The sequence below is a fragment of the Balaenoptera ricei genome, chromosome 1 (assembly GCF_028023285.1).
Source record: "Balaenoptera ricei isolate mBalRic1 chromosome 1, mBalRic1.hap2, whole genome shotgun sequence".
NCBI classification, from domain to species: Eukaryota; Metazoa; Chordata; class Mammalia; order Artiodactyla; family Balaenopteridae; genus Balaenoptera; species Balaenoptera ricei.
The window spans coordinates 142,623,104-142,648,924 of NC_082639.1; the positions used below are offsets into that span (position 1 = coordinate 142,623,104).

Here is a 25,821-nt window from a genome sequence, read left to right on the forward strand (position 1 = left end):
AAGGCTATTTTTTAAAAAAATTATTTATTTATTTATTTATTCTTGGCCGTGTTGGGTCTTCGTTTCTGTGCGAGGGCTTTCTCTAGTTGCGGCAAGCAGGGGCCACTCTTCATCGCAGTCCACGAGCCTCTCACTATTGCGGCCTCTCTTGTTGCGGAGCACAGCGTCCAGACGCGCAGGCTCAGTAGTTGTGGCTCACGGGCCTAGCTGCTCTGCGGCATGTGGGATCTTCCCAGACCAGGGCTCGAACCCGTGTCCCCTGCATTGGCAGGCAGATTCTCAACCACTGCGCCACCAGGGAAGCCCAAAAGATGCACTTTTTAAAAATGCCGAGGAAGTATAGTTTCTAAGAGTATTGAAATTCTTCTCTTACTGTTTTTCTTTCCTTCTAAGATATTCCTTAGGAGACTTTATAGGATATTTGAATTTGAGTTTAAGATACAGCGAAATTCCTAATTTTCTCCTTAGTGTGATAAATCTTAGGAATGAATATAGAATTTTAATACATCACTAACAGTTCATACTTTGTAGGCGGTCATATTGGAAGAGCAGAATCGGATCCCAGATTGGATGTTTCACATAGACATCTTCCACGAAACTCAGAACGTTCAAGAAGTAGAGCTCGGTCAGAAAATAATGTAAAGAAATTAGTTCCATCTCTTCCAGATAATAAACAGGAGGAAAATGCTGCCTTAAATAAGGACTTTTTACCTGTTGAAATTCGTGGAATTCTTGATGACCTACAGCTGGATTCAGCAGCTCAGGCTGCAAGGCAAGAGACAGGAGAGTTACAGAATCAGAAGCCATCAGCATCAATACAAGCTCCTAGGAGTCATAGCCCAATAAAAAGAAAACCTGACAAAATAACAGCTAATGAAGATCCCCCTGTTATTTCCAAAAAGCGTCACTATGATACAGATGAGGTACGACAGTACATTGTTAGACAGCAGGAGGAAAGGAAGAGGAAGCAAAATGAGGAGAAGAAGGCTCAAAAGGAGGCCACGGAACAGAAGAACAAACGATTACAGGAGCTCTACCGGAAACAGAAAGAAGCCTTTACTAAAGTGAAAAATGTGCCTCCTTCTGAGCCATCAGCAAATAGGCGACTGCAGGAAACTTACTCCAAATTGCTTCTAGAAAAGTCATTGCTTGAAGAGCCAACTCATCAACATATGCAGGAAACACAGGTAATAGTAGTGACAGAAATACAAAGGGAAGTAATTCACAGTTAGGAAAAACTTACTTGCTATACTATTTAAAAATTACTCACCATTCCTAATATTCAGACATATGCTCAGACAGTATTTATAATAATGATGGCCTTTCATGAAGTTTATTCTAGATAAATACGATTGAAAATAAGTGCTCAGTTAGTTTCCTAGAGTGATTGTTACTGATCTGTCTCATCACTGCTGTTATATCCTTGCCTAGTTTTTACTGTATTACTGAGCAAAGTTAGACTGTATTAATAATGAAAAGCCTAGTTTTGTTATCTGTGTTGAAATTAGAGAATATCCTACTTTAGTGTGCTAATTTTATGACTATTGCTATTGTTTTTAAGGATAAGAATAACATTTGAGTCTGTACCATATACCACATACTGTTTTAAATGTTTTACAGGCTTAAGTTTCAGTAAATTCTCACAACCCTGAGAAGGGTAGGTACTACTAGTATTTCCACTTATTAGGTGAAAAAACTGAGGTTTAGAAAGAGTATTATTTCCTCCGAATTATGCAGTGTGTTAGGTGCCTTTGTTGGATTTCAGGTGTAATTTTGCTGTTAACTGTAATGGCTGCTTTTAAGACAAACTAAATTTGAATTGGTTTTATTTGAGAGAAAAAAGCTCCTGCATTTCGTGATCTTTGTAAAGTTGAAGCAACTTAATATTTATCTTATGTGCTCCTTGAATATATCTTTATGATGTGAGTCAGATAACTTTGATGTCCTTTTTTCTTAGACCAGACCAGGGTATCAGCCATCTGGAGAATCTGACAAAGAGAACAAAGTGCAGGAACGTCCCCCAAGTGCATCTTCCAGTAGTGACATGTCTCTGTCAGAACCTCCACAGCCTCTTGCAAGGTAAAAAGGGGGGAATGAAAGATGATTAAGGTTCTTTCTTTCCACGATATTAGTATAGTGGTCTATGCTCAGTGAATTTTATTGATTGACCTTCTTGTGAAGAAGAGGTTTATTTAGAAATTGGTTAATATCTTCTGATGGATACTTAAGCATGGTATACATCTATACTTACTGCATGCTCTATTCTATTGTTCAACTCTTGCCTGTTCTTTAATATCTGGTGTAAATATCAGTTCCTTCTGGGGATCACCTGCAGTTGGAAGCACTCTTGCCTTCTCTGACGTAAACACAGATAAATGTTTGTCGGATAAATGAATCACAGTGAAATTAATATTTTTAAGTATTTGTGTTGAATATTTTTTAAAAGGCATTTCTGTATCCATAACTACTCAAAATTTCTTCATATGACTCTTATATCAACATATCTTACCTCTCAAAAACTATATTTGGATATGCATATGAACACACGGACGAGGACTAAAAAGGGATTTGATTTGAATTCAGATTGGTGAATGAGGGCTATTTTACCTTAAATTAAGAAAAAAAATTTTTTTTTGCTGTAAAGTGTGCAGTAAAGTAAAAAGAAAAAAATAACAAAAAACTATTTGTCCATGAAAGTTAAGATGATTTTCAGATTACATGGTTATAAGTTATACTTTGAAATAACCGTTTTGGGAATAAAAATCAAGTCACTTAACCAGTTTTGGGTTAATACATTTGATCCTCTCGCCCCCTTGCTGCCCCCCTCACCTCCCAAGAGAATAATAATATTGATAAAAATAGCTAACATTTATTGTTTGTTACGTTTCAGGCTCTGATCTAAGTACTTTGCCTATATCATTTTATGTAATCCTTGTAATTCTTTGAGTTGTCTCAGTTAGTTTATGCTTAAAAGCACAGCATTTCTTTTCCTTGCCCTTCATGTTCCATCATTCTGCATTAGCTACCCGGAAAACTCCAAATTACCTATCTGACCTTGAAGACCTTGAAAATCTAGCTCAAAAGTTAATTTCCTTGGCTATCAGAGTTCATTGTTCCCTATCTATACCCTATTGAACTTTATATATCTTTATATTAGTACTTAACGACATCGTGTTTAGCTGTTTTTTTTGTGTGTGTGTGTGTTTAGCTGTTTATTCGTCTCTCATGCCTGCTAGATCTTCTGAAACTGAAGAGTAAGGATTAGGTCATAACTGGATTAAATCTTTCCATTTTTGTGTACTGCTATTCCTCTACCATCAACATAGAGCCTGCCACAAAATTGTCATTCTAAATACTTGAATTTAAAGATCTTGGGTTTTTACTCAGCAGTACCTTTTTATTTATAACTTCCTTTTTATTTCTGTTACTACCAGCTTAATTTGGGCACTAATAACCTCACACCTTGCATTTGTAATAGTCTATATTTTGTGATATAGAATCTATTCACTAGTCTTCCTTTATTCTACTTTCATAGCAGTCATTCAATATACAAGACTGCTACCACATAACCTTCAACCAAACCTTGTATTACATGCCTTTCATTTCCTTTATCACCCTGGTTACCCTCCTCCAGATGATTTTTTTTTAACTTAATTGGTAGGACTTCATATTTATTCATACTAGTTTGGTCTAAGGTTGCAGCCTGTCTAAATAACTTTGAATCATAATTTGATAATTTGTTGGGTTAGCCATGCCTCCTAACTTTCTGTCATCTACAGATTTGATAAGCATGTCTTCGTGTCATCAATCCAAAAATAATGGACAAGACCAAGGAAAAAACCTCATGTTATTTTTTCTAAGGATCTTCTAATAGTTAACACCAGTCTTTAACCTTTGTATAGTATTCCTTAATATACTATACAAGGGAGGTTGTCTATAATCTGGAAATATAAGTGAATTATATAATGTCATCTAGGACATCTTTATTCTGTTTCTAGCCTTTAAGGATGCCCTATCAATTTTTCTTATAACTAGATTGTAATAATCTCATTTCTTTAGTATGTACAATGTTAAACATAACTGTTTGGTGTTTATTAAATATGTGTTGGTTAGAGTAATATCATGCCTACAGTCTTAAGCATTTCTCTTTTTTTTTTTTTTTTTTAAATTATTTATTTATTTATGGCTGTGTTGGGTCTTCGTTTCTGTGCGAGGGCTTTCTCTAGTTGCGGCAAGTGGGGGCCACTCTTCATCGCGGTGCGCGGGCCTCTCACCATCGCGGCCTCTTTTGTTGCGGAGCACAAGCTCCAGACGCGCAGGCTCAGCAGTTGTGGCTCACGGGCCCAGCCGCTCAGCGGCATGTGGGATCTTCCCAGACCAGGGCTCGAACCCGTGTACCCTGCACTGGCAGGCAGATTCTCAACCACTGCGCCACCAGGGAAGCCCTAAGCATTTCTCTTTTATGTAACATTATTTTTAAACAGAAAGGTAGAGCCAATATTGTAAAAAATTTTGTCCACAGAGTTTTAAGGGTTATAATGCCTTCTCCTCAATAGTTTAAAAAATGTGTCTTAGTTGAAGAAAGCTGTTTACAAAACAGTATGTATGATAAGATTTCATTTTCGTGAAAATAACATGAAACACAACATACATGTAGAAAAATGTTTAGAAAGATATAATTCTTTTTTTAAAAGTTTATTTATTTATTTATTTATTTATTTATGGCTGCATTGAGTCTTCATTACTGCGTGCAAGCTTTTCTCTAGTTGCGTCGAGCAGGGGCTGCTCTTTGTTGCAGTGCACGGGCTTCTCATTGCGGTGGCTTCTCGTTGCAGAGCACGGGCTCTAGGCGTGCGGGCTTCAGTAGTTGTGGCACGCAGGCTCAGTAGCTGTGGCACACGGGCTTAGTTGCTCTGCGGCATGTGGAATCGTCCGGGACCAGGGCTCAAACCCATGTCCCCTGCATTGGCAGGCGGATTCTTAACCACTGCGCCACCAGGGAAGTCCTAGAAAGATATAATGAAATAGTGATAGTGCCTCTTTCTCATTGGTTAGCTATGAGTGATATTTATCTTTTTTATCCTTTGTCTGTCTGTCTTTTTTTTTTTTTTTTTGCAGTGGCTATGCATTACTCTTATAATCAGAAAAAACAAAACTTAAAAGAAAGGTGGCTTAGTTTTGAGGTCCTGTGTTAACTAACATATTGTAACTTTTATTTCCAGAAGGGATTTGATGGATCCTACATGGATGCAGCCTGACAGACTGAGTCCACGAATCCACCATTCTCAACCACAGCCTCTTGTTGGAACAGCTGGAAATTTACTTTCCCATCTCTTGAGTCTAGAGCATGTAGGAATTTTGCATAAGGATTTTGAATCCATTTTACCAACTAGGAAGAATCATAATATGGCTTCAGGGCCATTAACTTTTACACCTCAACCATATCTGACCTCACCAGCTGCTCATCCAGATGCCTTGTTAAAACCTACTGCTAGCCAATATAAGAGTAAACTGGATCGTATTGAAGCCTTGAAAGCAACAGCTGCTTCTTTGTCCAGCAGGATTGAAAGTGAAGCTAAGAAATTAGCTGGGGCTAACATTAACTATGGGTCAGTATGGAACACTGAGTATGATGTGCAGCGAACACCCCAAGAAGATGGACATTGGACCAAGGCTATAAGTCCACCTGTGAAAGAGGATGCAGAAGATGTTTTCTCTGCTCGAATTCAAAAGATGCTGGGAACCTGTGTATCTCATGCAACTTTTGATGATGATCTTCCTGGTGTAGGCAACCTTAGTGAATTTAAAAAGCTTCCTGAGATGATAAGACCTCATAGTGCCATATCAAGCTTCAGAATGAGATCCCCTGGTCCCAAACCAGAAGGGCTGCTGGCACAGTTGTGTAAGAGGCAGACTGACTCTTCTAGCTCTGATATGCAAGCTTGTTCTCAAGACAAAGCCAAAATGTCTCTTGGTTCCAGCACAGATTCAGTGAGTGAAGGGCCTCTTCTTAGTGAGGGTAGTCTCTCTGAAGAAGAGGGAGGTCAAGATGGACGGTCCCCTTTGAAGTTAGCAGAAATCTTAAAAGAAAAGGAATTTTGTGCTGGAGAAAGAAATGCTTATGAACCCATCAAAGAGTTTCAGAAGGAAGCTGAAAAATTTTTGCCACTCTTTGGGCCCATAGGTAGTACACAAAGCAAAGGACCATGGGAAGAACTGGCAAAGGGAAGTCCACATAGTGTCATTAATATTTTTACAAAATCATATAAATTATATGGAAAAGGTGAGAAAAATAAGTAACCCTTGTAATATTTGTATGTTATCTTAAGATAAATTATTTCATAATTCTGTACAAGATAATACTTAACTATAAATTTTCATCATTCATTACAAGGATAGTAGAGATTTATTATTGTCCAAATTAATCTGAGTTATCTGCAAGCTTCAACTAGAGTATTCTCATTTAATCTTTAAAATTTTAGTTTTTAGCTGTTATTGTCATAAAACAGTGGTTGGTGGTTATAGAAATTTTGGTCTAATTTAGAGAAATTCATAGGTGATGTTCAGGATTGGTATGTATCAAGTGTATACTAGGTTTACTGTGACCAGAGTTATATATTTAGATAGAAAATAAGTATATTTCTTAAAACAGTGATTTGTGTGTGAATCACTGGGAATATAGTGGTCAAGAATTGAGAGGGGCAACTGCAGTAACATTTCTAATGTGGAAACAGATCTATTACTGTTTGTCAAAACTAATTTTAAAAACAGACTTCGAGAGTAGTGTAGCTATATATTTGGGTCCTGAAACAATAACTTTTAAAGTTCCCTTTTTATCCCTGAAATCCTGCAACACAACTTTTCCTTTTCTGTGGTGGCCTCAATTCCTTCAAGTCCCTTTCTCTGTTCTTCTACTGTAGGTGGATTCTACATCTTATGCTAGTATAACCTTAGAATTCCCAGGTTGGAGAGTGAGGCTGAGCCCTAAGTCAGCCATGGATACTGTGGTTTTTCATTTCCATTCTACATAGTGAGCAACTTATCTGACAAATGAATTGATTTCATCTGTTCAGCTTATGCTTAATTGGGTACCCCATTGCATTTTACTAGAATTTATATTTAGCCACTTCAGTATGATCTTGTGCAGACCTGTATGTGCTATTGATCTCTTTTGTTTAACACTTATTTCTATAGGTGATAATTTTAAAGTTCTTTGGATACTAAAGTTCTTTTGGTTAAAGCAAAGTGCTTTTAAATCAACCCCCTCAATTTTTTTTCACAAGAAAGTTGGATTTGTTCTTAAATCCTTCTGTTAGATTTTCATTAAGATATTATACTTAAATGTTTAGAGTTGAAATGATATGTTATCTGGGATTTGTTTCAAAGTAATATTTGGGGAGAGTTACAGATGGAGGGAATAGGAAGTTTAATTGAAACTAGATTGGTCATGTGTTGATAATTGTTAAAGGTGAGTGATGGATGCACTGGTTTCATTGTATGATTCTCTCTACTGTCATGTATGTTTGAAAATTTCCCTAATAAAAAGTTAAAAATGTACTGTTAGGTATAAAGATTAACTTGAAAAGAAGCCCTAATAAAAGCAAACTAAAATGTCCCTAAATCCGTGTTGTTAATCTCCAGGTTATGGAAAGCGTTGCTTATAGTTTTTTAAATTTTTGTTTTAAAACACATTTCAATTATTACTTTTGACAGGATTTGAAGACAGGTTGGAAAGAGGAACATCAGCATCACGGCCTTTGAATGCCATCACAACCCCTCTAAGCAGCATTTCATATGAAGATGATTTTGTCTCCTCTGCAGGGAGTGGGACTTTGACAGAAAAAAAGTCAGCTCTTGAACCCAAGTAAGAAGAATATGTTGACAGTATGGAGCAAAATCTGAAGAGTGAGAAAAATGTACAAATGAGAACTATGGTCTGAATATTAGTCAAATTTTCCTTGTTTAAAGATAGCATAGTGGTTATTAAGAGCTTGGGCTCTGGATCCAGACTGTGTGGGTTTAAATACTGGCTCTCCTAATTATTAGTTGTTTGTCTTTGGGCATATTGCTTAATTTCCCTGTGCCTCAGTTTTCTTCTCTGTTAAAGTATTACGAATATTCAGTGAAATACAAAGTATGTAGAACAGGGCCTGGCACATAATAAGCAAAATACAGGTTGTTATATCAATCTGTGAATCCCCAGTAGAGGTTAGTATTGGGAAAACTATCCCATGGTATATTAATGTGAGATGATTAAGAAATGGTTTTCTGTGATAGAATTGAAGATGACTAGATAGACCCTTGACTTCATGATCCTCAGTAATCAGTAAATTTTTTTATAATTGGGATAACATCTAAAATTTTGCAAATCTTTGAAAAATAGCAATATTATAACATTAATACTTATTGAGCACTTAATGTACAAGGCCCTGAGAGGACTGAGTGGGCTTTACCCGTATTAACTCATTCTTACAATAGCCTGATATAAGTATTTTTGTTATTATTCCTACTTGAGAGAGGAAACTGAAGCACTAAGGTTGTTACTTGTACAGCATCATATAGTAAGTGAATCAGATTTTGTCAGAGAGAATTTCCTCCCTAAATTTTGTTACCGTATAAAATAATCTGTAATTACTCACATGCAGTGTAACTTTCTTCACAAATTACAAATTGTAATGCACATAAAATTATTGGATGATCTTTTAAAAATTAGTTATATCTAGCTGGATTAATGAAAATAAGTATTATTAAGATTATAGCAGGAGAAGTATAATTTTAAATTTTGAACTTTAAAGAAAGGACTAATTTTTAAATCAAGACTTGCAAGGATTTAATTGTGTTGACATTTAATATCACCAGTCAATATGATTTATTGCATTTTATTTCTCAGTTGAAGTAGAGCATATTAAATTATTGTTCCCTATAAGATTATCAGAAGGAAAATAATAAATTATAAATTTGAATAGAAATTGAAGCCACATTTTTCAGTATCCAACATTATATTTTTTTCTCTTATGTGTCTGAATTACCCGTTTTTATTGGTTTCACTTCAGTAAAAAGCTGCCTGAGACTTTTCTCAGTAGTAAATTGAGTCATAGGCAATGATCCAGGTTTCTGGTAGTAAGAAACCAAGAAAAGTTTGATTATAGTTATATTCTCCTTGTGACTAAATAGAATTTAAAATATCTATAGTTTGAGCTGTGATTTGAGACTTCTTATTTCTTGCTTTAACCACTATTACTTATTCTTTGACAGTATTGGTAGTAACAGTTTAGGCATTCAGGAGGATCATTCTAGCAGGAAGTCTGCCTATGATCTTTCCTCTGTGGATGTTACCTCCCAGCACTCATCAGGGGCCCAGTCTGCTGCATCATCTCGTTCATCTTCTTCTTCTAAAGGAAAGAAAGGAAAAAAGGAAAAGATAGAATGTAAGTGGAATTCTACATGGTAATTTTTTTCTCTTACCAGTGACTTTGTGATAGTGATCTAAAGTTATGAATTCATTTCGTAAGTTAGATGAATTTCTTTATGATAATGTAATTGGCTTTCATATTTATTTATCATTACAACAATACCTTTTGATATATGACATTATAAATCTTACGCTTAGTACAAAAGGAATACATTAACAATGATAAAAAATTAAGGATTGTAGATAAATAATCATGCAAGAAACATAAATCTCTATTGAGTCTTCTGCTCAGAGGTAACTACTATTAATGTTTTTGGTGCCTATTTTTCCAGTATATACATAAAATCAGGCACACTCCCACATACATTTTTATTTAAAAAACAGAAATGAAATCATATTGTCTTGCAACTGCTTTTTAAAAAACTTTATATCATGTACATTTCTGAGTGTTATTAAATAAATATAATACTCAAGTTTCCTTATCTATAAAATGAAGATGATAATAGATGCTTTATATGGTAATTTCGAAGCTTACGTGTATGTGTACATCTCATTTGCTCTGTAGGCCTAGAGGTGAGAAGATAACAGTAATTAGGCAAAGGCCTCTTAAGCTCACTGGATGGTCCCTAGGGAATGATTTTGCCTCCAAAATTATTTTTTCTGATAGTAAAAAATTGCTCATTGAGTTAAAAAAAAAGGGGGGGGGGAGAAATCTGTAAATATAGAAAATATTTAAAAATTAAAAATCACCTGTATTCCCTCTACCTAGAGATAACCAATGTTAACATTTTTTTAGATTTTATTTTAGTTTATTGTGGTAAAGTATACATAATGTAAACTTCATCATTTCAACCATTTTCAAGTGTACAATACAGTGCTGTTAAGCACATTCACAGTGTTGTACAACCATCGTCATTACCTAATTCCAGAACTTTTTCATCATCCCGTGCTGAAACTCTGAACCCATTAAACAGTAATTTCCCTTTCCTTCCTTCCCTGAGCCCCCGTTAACCACTGTTCTGCTTTCTGTCTCTTTGAACTTGACTACTCTAGGTACTTCATATAAGTGGCATCATGCAATATTCGTCTTTGTGTGTCTGGCTTATTTCATTTCGCGTAACGTCTTCACATTTCATCCATATTGTAGCATGTGTCAGAATGTCCTTCCTTTTTAAGGCTGAATAATATTCCATTATATGTATATATCACGTTTTGTGTATTCTTTCATCAGTTGATGGATATCTTGGTTGTTTCAACCTTTCGGCTATTGGGAATAATGTGGACATGAACACTGGTGTGCAAATACTATTTGAATCCCTACTTTCAGTTCTTTTGTGTATATACCCAGTTGTAGACTTGCTGGATCAAAAGGCATTTGTAGGGGCTTCCCTGGTGGTGCAGTGGTTGAGAATCTGCCTGCTAATGCAGGGGACACGGGTTCGGGCCCTGGTCTGGGAAGATCCCACATGCCGCGGAGCAACTACGCCCGTGAGCCACAATTACTGAGCCTGCGCGTCTGGAGCCTGTGCTCCTCCGCATTAGGAGAGGCCGCGATAGTGAGAGGCCCGCGCACCGCGATGAAGAGTGGCCCCCGCTTGCCGCAACTGGAGAAAGCCCTCGCACAGAAATGAAGACCCAACACAGCCATAAATAAATAAATAATTTAAAAAAAAAAAAAAAAAAAAAAAAGGCATTTGTATATTTATTTTTTTGAGGAACTGCCATACAGTTTTCCATAGCAGCTACAACCTTTTACATTCTCACCAGTAGTGCACAAGGGTTCCAGTTGCTCCACATACATACTAAAATAACCCTTGTTGTTTTCTGGGTTTTTGTTTTTTTTGAAGAACAGACATTCTAATGGATGTGAAATGTTAACATTTTTAGTAAGAATCCTTCCAGACAATCAGTAGGCGTATGTAAATAGAAAACGTTACATGTACAAGATCACATTTTATGTGATATTTTTTTCTGTTAATGGGTTACAGATACCTTTCTATGTTAGTAAATATGGATAACCCTTTGTAGTGACTACCTAGTGGTCTGTTATTTGGATAAATTGTAATTTATTTAGCCAATTCCCCATTGCTAGACATTTAGGTTCTTTTTTTTTTTTTTTTCCTATTATAAACACTGCTGCATTGAATATCGTTACAAATGCATCTTTATGCATTTGATCTGGTTCTTTCCTTTAAGAGAAAATCCTAGAAGGGAGATAATGGGACACTGAGTATGCCATGCTTAAAATTTGGATACATTTTGCCAAATAGTTCTTCAGAAAACTAGTGCCACTTTATACTTCCAATGTGAGAGTGCTAGGAATAGATTCTTTTTAAATCATTAACCTAGTATAATTCTCTTGCAGATTGGAAGTGTTCTGAAAGTCTTTGGCAGGAACATTAGACATCATTTTATCAACACTTCCCAAAGCCTGTCTTTTCTTGTGAAATACTGATTCAATGCAATAGGCTGTTTCATAAGTATTCTGAGGATAAAAGAGCTCCATGGTTCCATAAACTTGGGAAAAGCTTTTAGAGTGAAACAGGCTTCTTTCTTGCAGGATTCATCAACACTTTTTTTTTTCTTTTAATTTTTTCAGCTGTATTAAGAGATAATTGACAAATAAAATTGTAAGGTAATTAAAGTGTACATCGTGATGATTTGATATACATATATATTGTGAAAGAATTCCTTCCATCTAGTCCGTTAACTACCACATCCGTCACTATATATATATATTGGTGAGAACATTTAAGTTCTACTCTCTTGGCAAATTTCAGTTATACGATACGGTGTTATCAACTGCAGTCACCATGTTATACATTAGATCCTTGGACCTTATTTATCTTATAGCTGAAAGTTGGTAACCTTTTACCAATATCTCCCTATTTCCTCTACCCCTGACAACTACTTTTCTACTCTGTCCTTTTACGAGTTTGGATTTTTTAGATTCCACATATAAGTGATATTATACAGTATTTGTCTTCCTCTGTCTGACTTATTTCACTTAGCACAGTGCCCTCAAGGTCCATCCATGTTGTCACAAATGGCAGGATGTCCTTCTTTCTCATGGTCGAATAATATTCCATTGTATATATACCACCTCTTTATCCCTTCATCCATTGATGGATGGTTGTTTCCATATTTTGGCTGTTGTGAATAATGCTGCAATGAACATCAGAGTGCATATATATTTTCAAATTAGTGTTTTCATCTTCTTTGGATAAAATCCCAGAAGTGGAATTGCTGGATCATATGGTAGGTCTACTTTAGTTTTTTGAGGAACCTCCGTACTGTTTCCCTTTAGAAAACTGTCTATTAAGTTCCTTTGCCCATGTTTTAACTGGATTGTTTGCTATTGAGTTGTGTGAATTCTTTATGTATTTTGGATATTAAGCCCTTATCAGGTATATGATTTGTAAGTATTTTACCATAGGTTGTCTTTTTATTTTGTTGATGAAGACAAAATTTGGAAGTTTTTTAGTTTGATGTAGTCTCACATATTTATTTTTGCTTTTGGTGCTTGTGCTTTTGGTGTTCATCAACACTTTTAATGTGCTAATATGGATTATTTATTTTAGGATGAGGATGAGGCTATAGTATGAAGTATTTTTCAAATTTATTTGACCACAGAATCAGTTCTTCAATCAGCATGTTACATTAGAATTCAGCAGAATACATTTTGGGAAATGCCGATCTTGCTCAGTTCTTTTATTTTGCAGTTGTTATTTGTTATGTTAGTGTCTCACCTAAGGTTACTAACTAGTTACTGGCGAAGCCTAGATTCTGGCTTCTAACTCCTAAATCAAGTGTACCTTCTACTGCAATACCTTGTACAAGTTAAGATATCATGATATATTAAATATATGAGTATAAACAATATGATTCAGTATAGGTTTTAAAAATTATAATCTAAAAACTTGGTTAGATGAAATACAGGTGCTGTTTTTGGCTTTCAGTTTCCCTGATCCCGCTCACAATGCCTTAAAAAAAAAACCCATATATTTTACTTTCCACAGCATCAACTTAAACTTAGTACTTTATCCCAAAGTTCTAAGATGTGTAAATTTTGTTGTATATGCTCCATCTGGTGGTGAAAAAGATTGTCTGCATGCTCACTCAGCTCCTTCCCAATGTAGTTGAAAATAGTTGGTAGATTAAAGTGGTAATCATAAGAAAAAATTATTTATCTTAATTTAACTTTAAAACATATAAATATACTTTCCTTTGGCAGTCTTTTAAACTGCGGGCAAACGTTTTCTTTGCATATAGGTCCCTTGTTTGGAGTTTAGATCTTTCTTGCTTAGACCATTGTATTGTCTACAATTTCTAGTTTTTTGAAATCAAGAACAATTTTTCAATTGTGTATTTATTTTCAAAAAAATATATTAAATGAATGAAGTGTTTTTATTATAAGAGTGCGTCTTTATTATGGAAAAATTAGAGATAAACAGTATTAACAGCTTGCTTCTAGCCTAGGGATCATGAATAGATTTTAGATTATAGAATCCTTTCTCATTGATTAATAATCGTCTAGATTATTTGTGTGTTTTTCTCCCCATTATGATAATGCAGTCAGCATATTTAATTCATTGTATATATCTTTACATAGCTTCCTAAGATGAATTACTATGAGTCAGGTGGAATTTCTGAGTCAAGGGCTTGGCTGGAAAATGATTTTTATATATTTTTTGAGTTGTCCTCAAGAAAGGATATATGAGTTTGCACTCCCATGAAAATGGTGTATGAGTATTATTTCCTGTGTGTACTGAATGACACTCAAGGTTTCATTACTTTAAAAATATTTGCTAATCTAATAATGAAAAATGGCATCTCATTGAAGTGATTTGCATTTCTTCGATAGTTGGGTTTGATATTTCTCATATGGTAAGACTGTTCTCATTTTTCCTTTTTTAAACCAAATTTTAATGAAAAATTGTTACCTTATTACTATCACTACAGCATAATATGGCATAATTTTAAAATTTACCTATTTTTTATTGGTAAAAATAGCTAACATAAAATTTGCCATTTTAACCATTTTTAAGCGTACCATTCAGTGGCGTTAAATTTATTCACACTGTTTGCAACGAAGTTTCACTACCATAGATCTCCAGAACGTCTTCATCCTCCTGTACTGAAACTCTGTACCTATTAAACAGTGACTCCCTATTCCTCCCTCTCCAGCCCCTGGCAGCCACCGTTCTACTTTCTGTCTCTATGAATTTGACTAGGAAATTTAACCATTGTTAAATGTCCAGTTCAGTAGCATTAAGTACATTCACACTTTTGTGCAACTATCACCATTTTATCCATCTCCACAACTGTTTCGTTATCCCAGACTGAAACTCTATACCCACTAAATAATAACTCTCATTTTCTCCTCCCTTTAGCCCCTGGTAACAGCTGTTCTACTTTGTGCGTCTCTATGAATTTGCCTACTCTAGGACCTCATATAGGTGTATAATCATACAATATTTGTTCTTTTGTGACTGGATGGCTTATTTTACTTAGCATGATGTTGTCAAAGTTCATCCATGTTGTAGCATGTGTCAAAATGTCCCTCCTTTTGAAGGCTGACTAATGTTTCATTGTATGCATATACCATGTTTTGTTATTGCAGTCATTGCTGAAGGACACTTGAGTTACTTCTGTCTTTTGGCTGTTGTGATTAATGCTGCTGTGAACATGCGTTTGCAGCATAATTGTTTTTTTCTTTACTTTTCCATTTTCTTTTGATCTTTAACCATATAGCTACATTAAAAAATTTTTTTTAACTGTCATTAAAATGTGCACATGATTCTTTTTTCTGCTTTTTTTTTTTTAACCTAGCAAATATTTTTCTGTGCTTCTATTGAAGCATATCACCAAGGTGAACAATGCCCTAGACTTAGAGTCATGAGGCCTGGGTTTATGTCCCATTTCTGCTATCGACTGTGTATCCTTAAGTTATTTAGCCTCATAGATCTCTAGTTACCTCATCAGCAAATTAATTATATGGTACCCACTTCATAAGGTGTTTAAGAGCAATAAGGTAATATATATGCAGTGCATTTTAAATTACAGAGTGCTATTTAAATATTCAAGTTACTATTATCTATGTAATATAGACAATTCTATTGTCGGAAATGTAGGTTGAAATTTTTTTTGAATTAACTTATTTTTGGCTGTGTTGGGTCTTCATTGCTGTGCACGGGCTTTCTCTAGTTGTAGTGAGCGGGGGCTACCCTTCGTTGCAGTGCTCGGGCTTCTCATTGCGGTGGCTTGTCTTTGTTGCGGAGCATGGGCTCTAGGCACGTGGGCTCAGTAGTTGTGGCTCGCGGGCTCTAGAGCACAGGCTCAGTAGTTGTGGCACATGGGCTTAGTTGCTCCATGGCATGTGGGATCTTCCCAGACCAGGGCTTGAACCCATGACCCCTGCATTGGCAGGCGGATTCTTAACCACTGCGCCACCAGGGAAGTCCCGAAATTTTTTAAATTATAAAGTTATGCATTGAATGTCATGCACAATTTGTGTTTTGTTTGTTTCAATAATCTCCTTAAGATACCCCTGTAAGTAAGATTATTCTTAGTCAGAGAATATGAACAGTTTTATGAATCTGGCTACTTAGTTCTTGCCATAGTTTTTTGAAAGGATTATATAGTTCAGTTGGCAGTTGATACCATTTTTCTCTTACCTCTGGGTTTTATCCTTAAAAAATTTCCTTTTGGTTACTTTTTTATAGGGATAGAGTAGTACTTATTCTTGTTTAATATGTTTGTCTTTTTTTTTTAAGCATTTGATCTAAGAACAATTTATTTTTTAATAGCCAGTGGGAGATATTAATAGAAGAAATTTCACTTTCCTTAAATGGAAGCGAAGAATGAAGAACTGCTTTATCTTAGATATGAAAAGCAAATTTTTTTTTTTTTTTTAAAGAGGGAGAGGGAAGAGGGAGAGGAAAGAGGGAGAGGAGAGAGGGAGAGGGAAGCAAATTTTTTTAAAGTCCATTTTAAGATATTCTGGTTTGTACTTTTTGTTATTTTATTGAAATCTAGGTATCAGTTCTCTCTTAGTAGCTTCTAATATTGGGAATCAGTTTTATAAGAAATTTACTTTACAGGGCTAGATTCACTCACTGGAAATATTCAGAACTCACTTCTTGATGAAGAAAAAGTATACTCTAGTTCAGAACGTGGCTCTCATCAAGGAAAGAAATCTGGGACCAGTAGCAAACTTTCTGTTAAAGATTGTGAACAGACTCTTGACACTGATAGCACTTTGGAGGATCTTTCTGGGCATTCTTTGAGGTAAAGTAATGCATATTTTATACTGTAATTCATATTTAATTAAAGTTACAATATCATTGATGTTCAGAGAATTCACTTAATAAATTTATGTTTTTTTGTGGTTTTGTTCATAGCTCTAGTCATTATCTGTATTTTAGAATATAGTCATCTCTCACCTAAACAATTACAACCACTCACACAGGAATTCTCTGCCTCTAGCACAACCTACCTTTCTATTCTAAATGCCATTGCCACAGTTGTTTTCTTGACTCAATCCTTTGACCAAGCAACTACTCTCCTTAGGGTACTCTGGGAGCTCACAGTTACCCCACAGATCAACATTAAGAGCTTAACTTTATTTGAAGTGTTATCACTAGGCTACCAAAGACTATCTTATTTCCTTTGTTTATACAGTTTTCTTATCAACTGTATTCTTCCACTCTTTAAACACAACCGCTTAGTGTTCTTTTGGTATCATTGTTTATTTGTACCTCTGAACTTTTCTCTTCTGCTCAACTTATTAGATGACTCAAGCAGATTTTGAAATCTCACTCTTCCATTAATTATGGAACTTGTACACTCTGTTTTTTTCCTTCTTTTTAATATCATAATATATTATGCACTTAGCCTATTGCTTACACATAACTGTTGCTTTATGTACAGTTCCTACTCTGTCTCCATGACTTTTTATCTGCTGCACTGGTTTTGTCCTTCTGGAAACTTAAGCTCTGAGAAGACATGAATATTTCTTTTTTATTTTAAAACTATGTGCTTTTTCTAGTACAGTGTCACATACAGATAATCATTTTTGATGCTTTCATGTTGCAGATAATGCTGTATCATTAATACCATCATTGTTATGTTTAAAGTTGAATTTTAATTTCTTTGTCAATGATTTTGGAATTCAGAAAACTTTACCTTTCCTTAAGAGATACTCTGATGATTTAATTGGCAAAATCTACAAAGTTAAACATTTCTGAAACGGAATCCATAGCCAAATAAGTTGATAAATGCCCCATACTGTAGTCTAGACCCCCACTTTTCCACCTGTGGAGATTCACAGTGGATAAAACAACTTGAGGTTTTGATACAAAGGAGTCCAGATTAATTAATTAAATTAATTAAATAATAATTAAAAAATTATTTAACCTATTTTTTTCTTAACTTACATGGCTGTAGACACTGTCTGTCTCCACACTCTTTCCCTTTGTTTCCTTTTTATTTTTTGGAAAACTTAACTAACATCATTGGAAATGCTAATCTGGGGAAGTCTCTGCAGAACAAATATAAATTCGTCTTGTAAAACCGTAAGGTGAGATTCAGACAGAGTAGTTTGTTTTGATGTTGTGTTGGAATTCTTTCATGGAGACCTATTAGGAGACAGAAGTAATGATAATTCTTTTTATGTTCCATAAATGAAATTGTCAGACTGTTAAAAATGTATTTCTCTAAACCGTCAGTAGAAAATTAAAGGTCACTGGAAACAAGTGAGTGCCTCTCAAGACTACTTTTATTCAAATATTTAAATGCTGGTATAAGAGAAATGTTTACCTTTGAAAACCGTCTCATAGTTTTATTAAAGCTAAAAGTAAGCTTGCTTTAGTATGTTGAAATATGGTAACTGCTAACATGCTTTATAGGGTATTTGAGTAATTTAGTCAGTAAATAAATGGTTAGTGCAAGGCAGCATGCTTCTTGTTATGAGAAACAATACCTTTAATGAGCATGATTTCTCAAAGAGGGGCTAGACATGTGCCCGGTGTCCTTGAGTTGTTGTAATCAAACTGCTATGAGAGGTTACTTCTTAGAAAGTTCAGGAAAGAGCTATAGCATTAAAAAGTGGACAGAAACAAATGGACATATATAAAGTATTTAGAGATGGTTAGTATGAAAAATTTTTGCTGTGACTTTTTGGTTAAGAGGAATAACGAGTAATTTTTGTCATTTTAAAATTTTTAACACAAAATGATATTTTATTCTCTTTCAGAGATATATTTTAAGATATTTTTTATAAAATAGACTTGACCTTGCCTTTTTGTATGGTTGTAATTTTATTGCTATATAAGCTCCAAGTATTCTAGAGGATTTTGCCTGATACTACAATAAGTGATTCACGATAAATGTACATTGTAGAGGAAAGAGTTGAGTGCCAATTTAATCAAGAGACTCCTTTTGCATATTATTTTGGACAGGGTTTGTCCCTAGCTTGTTCCCCACTGTAAATCTAGCAATAAGAGGAGTAGTCATAGTCATTCACTCAGCACAGCGACTCTGTTAAATGAATAAATGCCTGAATCACAGCTTTTTAAGGCTAATGTTAATAAAGTTATGCATGTTGTTCTTATTAATTGTTTAGATGGTTCTTGAAGTAGTTTTCCTTTCTCTAATGTCTTTATGAAACAAAACTTCTAGTGTCTCATCAGACAAGGGAAGATCACAGAAAACTCCAACTTCTCCCCTATCTCCAAGTTCCCAGAAATTGTTGCAGTTTGACCTTCCAGGAACTTCATTAGAAAGATCTAAATCCTCAATAGTAGTGACTCCAACTATAACAGGATTTAAGCCTAATGCAACTTTTGCTGATACGAACCTGGCTGCCAGCAGAACGACGACAGAGATGGCTTCAACACCAGGCAAGTAGATCCATGCAGCTGTAATTTAAAAAATAAGATATTAATTTTTTTCCAAAAATTTCTTTTCTTTCAATTAAACCATAAAGAAATGTTGTTTCAAGTGAATGCAATTACTTTTTGAAGTAGTAAACAAAAATTGTGCCCGAAAATAAATACTGAAAAGCGCAAGAGATTCAATAGTGGTGACTTTTCCCATTTTGCCAGCGTTATTCAAAAGACACTTGAAAAATGTATCCCATATATGTACTCCTAAGTGTTCATAGGTATATATGTATTATGTACACATGCATATATGTGTGCTCATACACACACAAAAGAAGTAACTATTAAGAAACATTGTACTAATAAGTCACTCTCTTTCCTACAGAGGAAAGCAGACTTGTTTTTGGACTTTAAAATGAGAAATGAATTTTAGAAATCTGAGATGTAATTTCATGTGAACTTTGATATTTGACAATTATATGCCTTCCAGGTTCTAAGCGCTTTTCTCCTGCTGGCCTCCAGCATCGTATGGCAGCAGAACTCAGTTACTTGAGTGCCATTGAGGAGTCGGTGCGCCAACTATCAGATGTAGAAAGAGTTAGAGGCATTTCACTTGCTCAGCAGGAGAGTGTGTCTCTGGCTCAGATCATAAAGGTATTTGTAGAGTTTTCTTTAGTTTTCTGCATTTTTTTCTCTTTTCTTTGCTATTTCAAATAGTTTTAATGATGAGTTTAAAAAAAACAACTTTAACTTGCCAAGTAGAAAAAAATAGTCTGTCATACAGTACCTATAAATAACCCTGCGAAAAACTATCATATGCTAAAAAGATAATTAAACATGCAGTATTTGGCAGCAGAACAATATATTACAGTCATTTTCTTTCAAATACTTCATTTTCCACGTTCTCTACTTTTTTTCATGACAGTGTGAAAATCAGCTTATCAAACATTTTCAGTATTTTCTCTTTTTTTGTGGCAGGTCAGAAATGGCTGAGTTTTTGTTTTTTAATACTTTATTTGTACTAAAAAGAAAAGTTTCTGAGATCTAAGTATTTGGTAATGCCAGGATAATAGGACTTTCTCTTAGCTAACAAAAATCCAGTGTTCCTCAGTGGGAATGCTATTGGTATGTATATATATATATATATTTTAAACTGAGGTAATATTTAAATATAATAAAATACACAGAATTTAAGTGTATAATTTGATGAGTTTTGAACATGTAACAACCACCCTAATCAAAATATAGAACACTTCAATCACCCAGAAGTTTCACCCAGGCCCCTTTTCAGTTAATCTCCCCTCCTAGAGGCAATTAGTATTCTGATTCATATCACCATAGTTTATTTTTGCCAGTTCTAGAACTTCATAAAATGGAAGTATACTTTGTACTCTGTTGTGTTTAGCTTATTTTATGCAACATAACGTTTTTAAGATTAATCCATGTTATTGCATCCATGGTGTTGCTTTTGGTTTTTTTGCTGAGTAACATTCCATTGATGAATATATCACAATTCATTTATCCATTCTCCTGTTGATGTACATTTGTATTATTTCCAGTTTTTGGCTACCATAAGTATTCCTGTTCTGAACACTTTTTTGCAATGCTCTGTATACAACACATATTTTTATTTTTCTTGCCTAAATACCTAGGAGTGTAATTGCTTGGGTTAAGTGTATGTTTAACTTTATAAGAAACTGCCATTCTGTTTTCCAAAATAGTTGTAACATCTTATACTCTGACAGCAATATATGAGAGTTCTAGTTGTATTATATCTTTGCTATCATTGTGTATTGTAGTGAGGGTGAAGTAGTATCTCATTGTGGTTTTAATTTGCATTTCTTTTATGATTGATGAGATTGATCTTTCAGTATATTTATTGATCAAACTTATGTCTTCTTTTGTGAATATCTGTTCAAATCTTTTGCCTATTTCATGATTGGGATGTCTTACGTATTGAGTTGTAGGAGTTCTTTATATATTCTAGAAACAAGTCTTTTTCAGATATATCTCAAATATTGCTTTTGTTTGTTTGTTTGTTTGTTTTTAAATGCTAAGTTATTTATTTATTTATTTATTTTTGGCTGTGTTGGGTCTTCGTTTCTGTGTGAGGGCTTTCTCCAGTTGCGGCGAGCGGGGGCCACTCCTCATCGCGGTGCACGGGCCTCTCACTATCGCGGCCTCTCTTGTTGCGGAGCACAGGCTCCAGACGCGCAGGCTCAGTAGTTGTGGCTCACAGGCTTAGTCGCTCCGCGGCATGTGGGATCCTCCCAGACCAGGGCTCGAACCCGCGTCCCCTGCATTGGCAGGCAGACTCTCAACCACTGCGCCACCAGGGAAGCCCTCAAATATTGCTTTTCATCCTTGATTTGCCTTTTCATTTTTTTAAACTATGTCTTTTGAAGAGCTGAATATTTTAATTTTGATGAAATCTAGTTTTTAATCTTTTTCTTTTATGGGTAGTGCTTTTTGTATTCTAAGAAAACTTTGCCTACCCTAAGATATTAAGATACTCTAACAAAGATATTCTTTTATTTTTTCCCCAAAGCTTTATAGTTTTGGCTTTTATATTTAAGTGTGTGAACCATTTCAAGTTAATTACAGGTTGTGAGGAAGGGGTCAAAGTTAAACTCTTTCCTCCCATATGGATGTTTGGTTGTTCTAGCACCGTTTTCTTCAATTACCTTGGTACCTTTATCAACATTTAAATAATCATTTATGTGTTGGTCTATTTCTGCACTCTGTTCTTTTCCATTGACTTATTTGTCTAGTACCATACTGTTTTTCTAGTACCATACTATTTTACTATAGCTTTATTAGTACCACACTATTTTTTTTTCTTTTTTTTCAATTAAAAAAATTTTTTTTATTGGAATATAGCTGATTTACAATATTGTGTTGGTTTCAGGTGTACAGCAAAGTGAATCAGTTATACATATGCATATATCCACTCTTTTTTAGTTTTTTTTCCCATTTAGGCCATTACAAAGTATTGAGTGGAATCCCCTGTGCTATACAGTAGGTCCTTATTAGTTATCTATTTTACATATAGTAGTGTGTATATGTCAATCCCAATCTCCCAATTTATCTCTCCCCCCCTCCCCATAGTGAGTCTTGAAATCAGGCTGTAATTACTCCAACTTTGTTCTTTCTCAAGATAGTTTTGGCTATTCTACGTTTTTGCATTTCTGCATAACTTTTAGAATCAGTTTGTCAGTTTCTACAAAAAATTTTAAAAGCCTGGTGGCATTGTGATTTGAATGACATTGAATCTATAGATCAGTATGGGGAGAATTCACATCTTAACAAAATTGCATCTTCTAATTCAGGAACATAGTATCTTTTTCTATTTGTTTAGGTTTTTAAATATTTCTCTCAGCAGTGTAATTTTCAGTGTAGCAGTCTTACACATTTTAAAAATTATTCTTAAATATTTTATGTCTTTTGATGATAAATGATTTTTTTTTCAATTTCATTTTCTAGTTGTTCCTCTTAAAATACCTATAGATAGTTTTTTTGTGTGGAACTGTTTAGCCTTCCTACATTCCTCCCAATAAATAACAGTAGTTCTGTCCATTCATTGTGACAGTAAAAGCTCTCCAGACATTTCCAAATGCTCACTGGTGGACAGTGGAGAGGGGCTGATACCAACTTTATTAATAAAAGTCCCTGGATTGAGGAAATGGCCTATTGCAGTTGTCATCCTTTCCTTGAAATCTGAAAAACCGCTGATGTTATCTACCATTTTAGGGATACATTATATCTCTGGGTTTCCAAATACGGACAGGGCATTGTATGACTTTATATACAGCCTTACCACCTTTAGAGAACCTGTATTATTTAGCACTATTCCAGAAGAAATGAAAATATATAAATGTATAGATAACATCGTATGGAATAATTGTAAGAAAGAGTCCTGTTAAGAAGGAGACGTTTTGGAGGGCAACATTTTTATGAAGCTGCTCCTTCAAAGTCAAAATAAAGGAATCATAAAATTGTGAGGTGTGAAGCGTTACCTTTATTCTTATATTTAGGATGTTTTAATCTCCTCCAAAGAGTTAGGTACCATAGCTTTTCTTTTAAACCAGCTTTTTGATATGAGTTCTTAGTCCTGCATGTCTTGGAAATTTCTTATATTACTACATTATTTGACACACAGTAGGTGGTCACTAAATATTTAGATAAATGATAAATGGTTGATGTCTATGCTATTTCCTGTCTTTCCTTTAGGCTCTGATTAGTTGCTTCAAAAGATCTGTGTTAGGAAAGCAGTGTTCTATTTAATTAAGTTTCTGCATTAAAATAGTTAAGTATCTTAGAATTAATAGTTGATCATTTCTTTATTTTGAAGGCACAGCAGCAACGCCATGAAAGAGACTTGGCCCTTTTGAAATTGAAGGCTGAACAAGAGGCTCTGGAGTGTCAGAGACAATTAGAAGAAACCCGAAGCAAAGCAGCTCAGGTAGCCTCTTTTGCAAATTTCTATCCTTGAAATCACTTTAGTATTCTTTTAGTTATATAGGAGTAAAAAGGAAAGATGTAAATAATAATGTTTTAGTATGTTATACCATATGAGTTAATTTCATGTCATTTGATTCTTGTAGCAACCCTGTGAAATTAAGTAGTCAAGGCCTATCCCCAGTTTAGAGAAATGGAAACTGAGGTACACAGTAGTTACTTGTCTACAGACATATCAGCTTGTGAACAGTGGAGTTAAGACTTAAACTTCAGCAGTGATTTTAAGATTCCAGATTTTAAACTCTAAATTTTAAGACATGAAATCAAGATAGTAGTCAAAGGTTTTGTTTTGTTTTTTTTCCTCAAGGCATTTGATCCATGAAACAAATTTACAAGTTAAAACTAATATGGGTGGGATGAGACTGAGACATAAAGTAAGTTCTCTTTTCACCCTCTTTTATTAACAGGTCCATGCGGAATCATTGCAGCAGGTGGTTAAATCACAACGGGATGTAACTGAAGTCCTGCAGGAAGCAACTTGTAAAATAGCTGCTCAGCAAACAGAGACTGCTCGCCTGACCACAGATGCAGCACGCCAAATCTGTGAGGTGAGAGCCACCGAGAACCCTTTTCCTTTTAGTTCTTTTTAGTCAGTCTGATTACCTTTGGTCTTAGCAGTCATGGGTTTCTAACATCTAGCGAATGCATACTTTTGATAAGTGACTTTCAATGAGGGCCATACCCTATTGAAATGAGGCATCATTTATTGTAGTGTGTTGTCCATGTGAACGATACAGGGGGCAGAAAAAAGATGCAGAAGAACTCTATATTTTGGCCCCTGAGTAAGCTTTTTAAAAGAAAATCAATTTTATTGATGTGTAATTTACAAACAATAAAATATATCCATTTTAAGTGTACAGTTTTATGAGTTTGACAGATAGATATAGGTATCTATATATATTTCTTTATCGTATCTATCTATTCCCCTGAACACCACCATAATCAAGAAATAAAACTTTTAAGAGTATTGGAAATATTCTTTCATGCCCTTTGCAGTCAGTCCCCAATCTTAGTCCCACGGAGCCATGGATCTGTTTTGTATGAAGATGTTTCATTGTTACCCAGAGTGATATTAGTGTCTTTTTTTTTTAAATTGTACCAAAGATAAAGCCAGAAATAGTTTTACTGCTGTCTCTATATAGGATATCATAATCTATAAAGTTACAGTTTATTTTAGCAGTTACTATTTAGGACTGTTTGTGAAATGAATCTGTTATTAAAAAGCCATGAACCTACTGTATGATGGGTACCATGGGGTTGTGCAAATAAGTATAGAGTCTCTTTTCTCAAGAAAATTTTAGATTACAATTAACAAAGATTTCAAAAACACTTCAATTCGTCAAAGCAGTGATTGAATAAATACCAGATGAATAATACATGGCAATAATGGCTAAGCGTAGGGAAGATGTACTTCACATTGTTGGTCAGAAAAGACTTAGATAGGAAGTTCTAATTGAAATGATTCTTGAAGGAAGATTTAATTTTTGGTTTACTGTGGCTTATTTTGGACTTGAAGGTTTTCTGTCTAGTAATTCATAGATTGTTATAGCTGGGTGAAACCTTAGAAATCATGTGGTCTAGCTCTATTTTTATAAGGAAGTTGTTGAAACTTAAAGAGTCTAAATGACATGCCCACAATATTTTACCTAATATGGCAGAATTTGCTTGCTCTCAATCCAGTGATCTTTGTAAGACACTCTGCTCACTCTCAGTTCTTCTGTGATGTTACCTTTTTATATCTACTTTGCCTTGTGTGTGTTTATATTTAGATGGCAGAGTTGACTCGAACTCATATCTCAGATGCCATCACTGCTTCAGCAGCTCCCCTAGCAACGCTATATGACCACCAGCGGCAGTATGCTCCAGACTTCGTGAAACAACTAAGGACAAGAGCTGAAACAGATAGGTTAATATCCAGTCATTCAGGAAATATGTCATGAGTATCTATTATGTCCCAGGCACTGTTGTGGGTACTGGAAATACAGTCATGGGCATACAGTCTGGTGG

At 34.8% G+C, this 25,821-nt stretch overlaps 1 protein-coding gene across 3 annotated transcripts in view; it reads left to right on the top strand.

Annotated features, from left to right (window-relative positions):
* The window catches only part of CEP350 (centrosomal protein 350), a 136,955-nt gene that overhangs the window by 36,042 nt on the left and 75,092 nt on the right, over window positions 1–25,821 (top strand). For 2 of the 3 annotated variants that reach the window (XM_059937418.1, XM_059937427.1), the window contains exons 10-20: window positions 532–1,187; window positions 1,958–2,079; window positions 5,223–6,283; window positions 7,714–7,864; window positions 9,256–9,428; window positions 16,516–16,702; window positions 19,094–19,314; window positions 19,787–19,950; window positions 23,648–23,758; window positions 24,222–24,362; window positions 25,584–25,720. In XM_059937418.1, the coding sequence (XP_059793401.1) occupies window positions 532–1,187; window positions 1,958–2,079; window positions 5,223–6,283; window positions 7,714–7,864; window positions 9,256–9,428; window positions 16,516–16,702; window positions 19,094–19,314; window positions 19,787–19,950; window positions 23,648–23,758; window positions 24,222–24,362; window positions 25,584–25,720 (3,124 nt within the window). The remainder of the gene's footprint in view (window positions 1–531; window positions 1,188–1,957; window positions 2,080–5,222; window positions 6,284–7,713; window positions 7,865–9,255; window positions 9,429–16,515; window positions 16,703–19,093; window positions 19,315–19,786; window positions 19,951–23,647; window positions 23,759–24,221; window positions 24,363–25,583; window positions 25,721–25,821) is intronic. The other variant, XM_059937422.1, reaches the window with a different exon arrangement.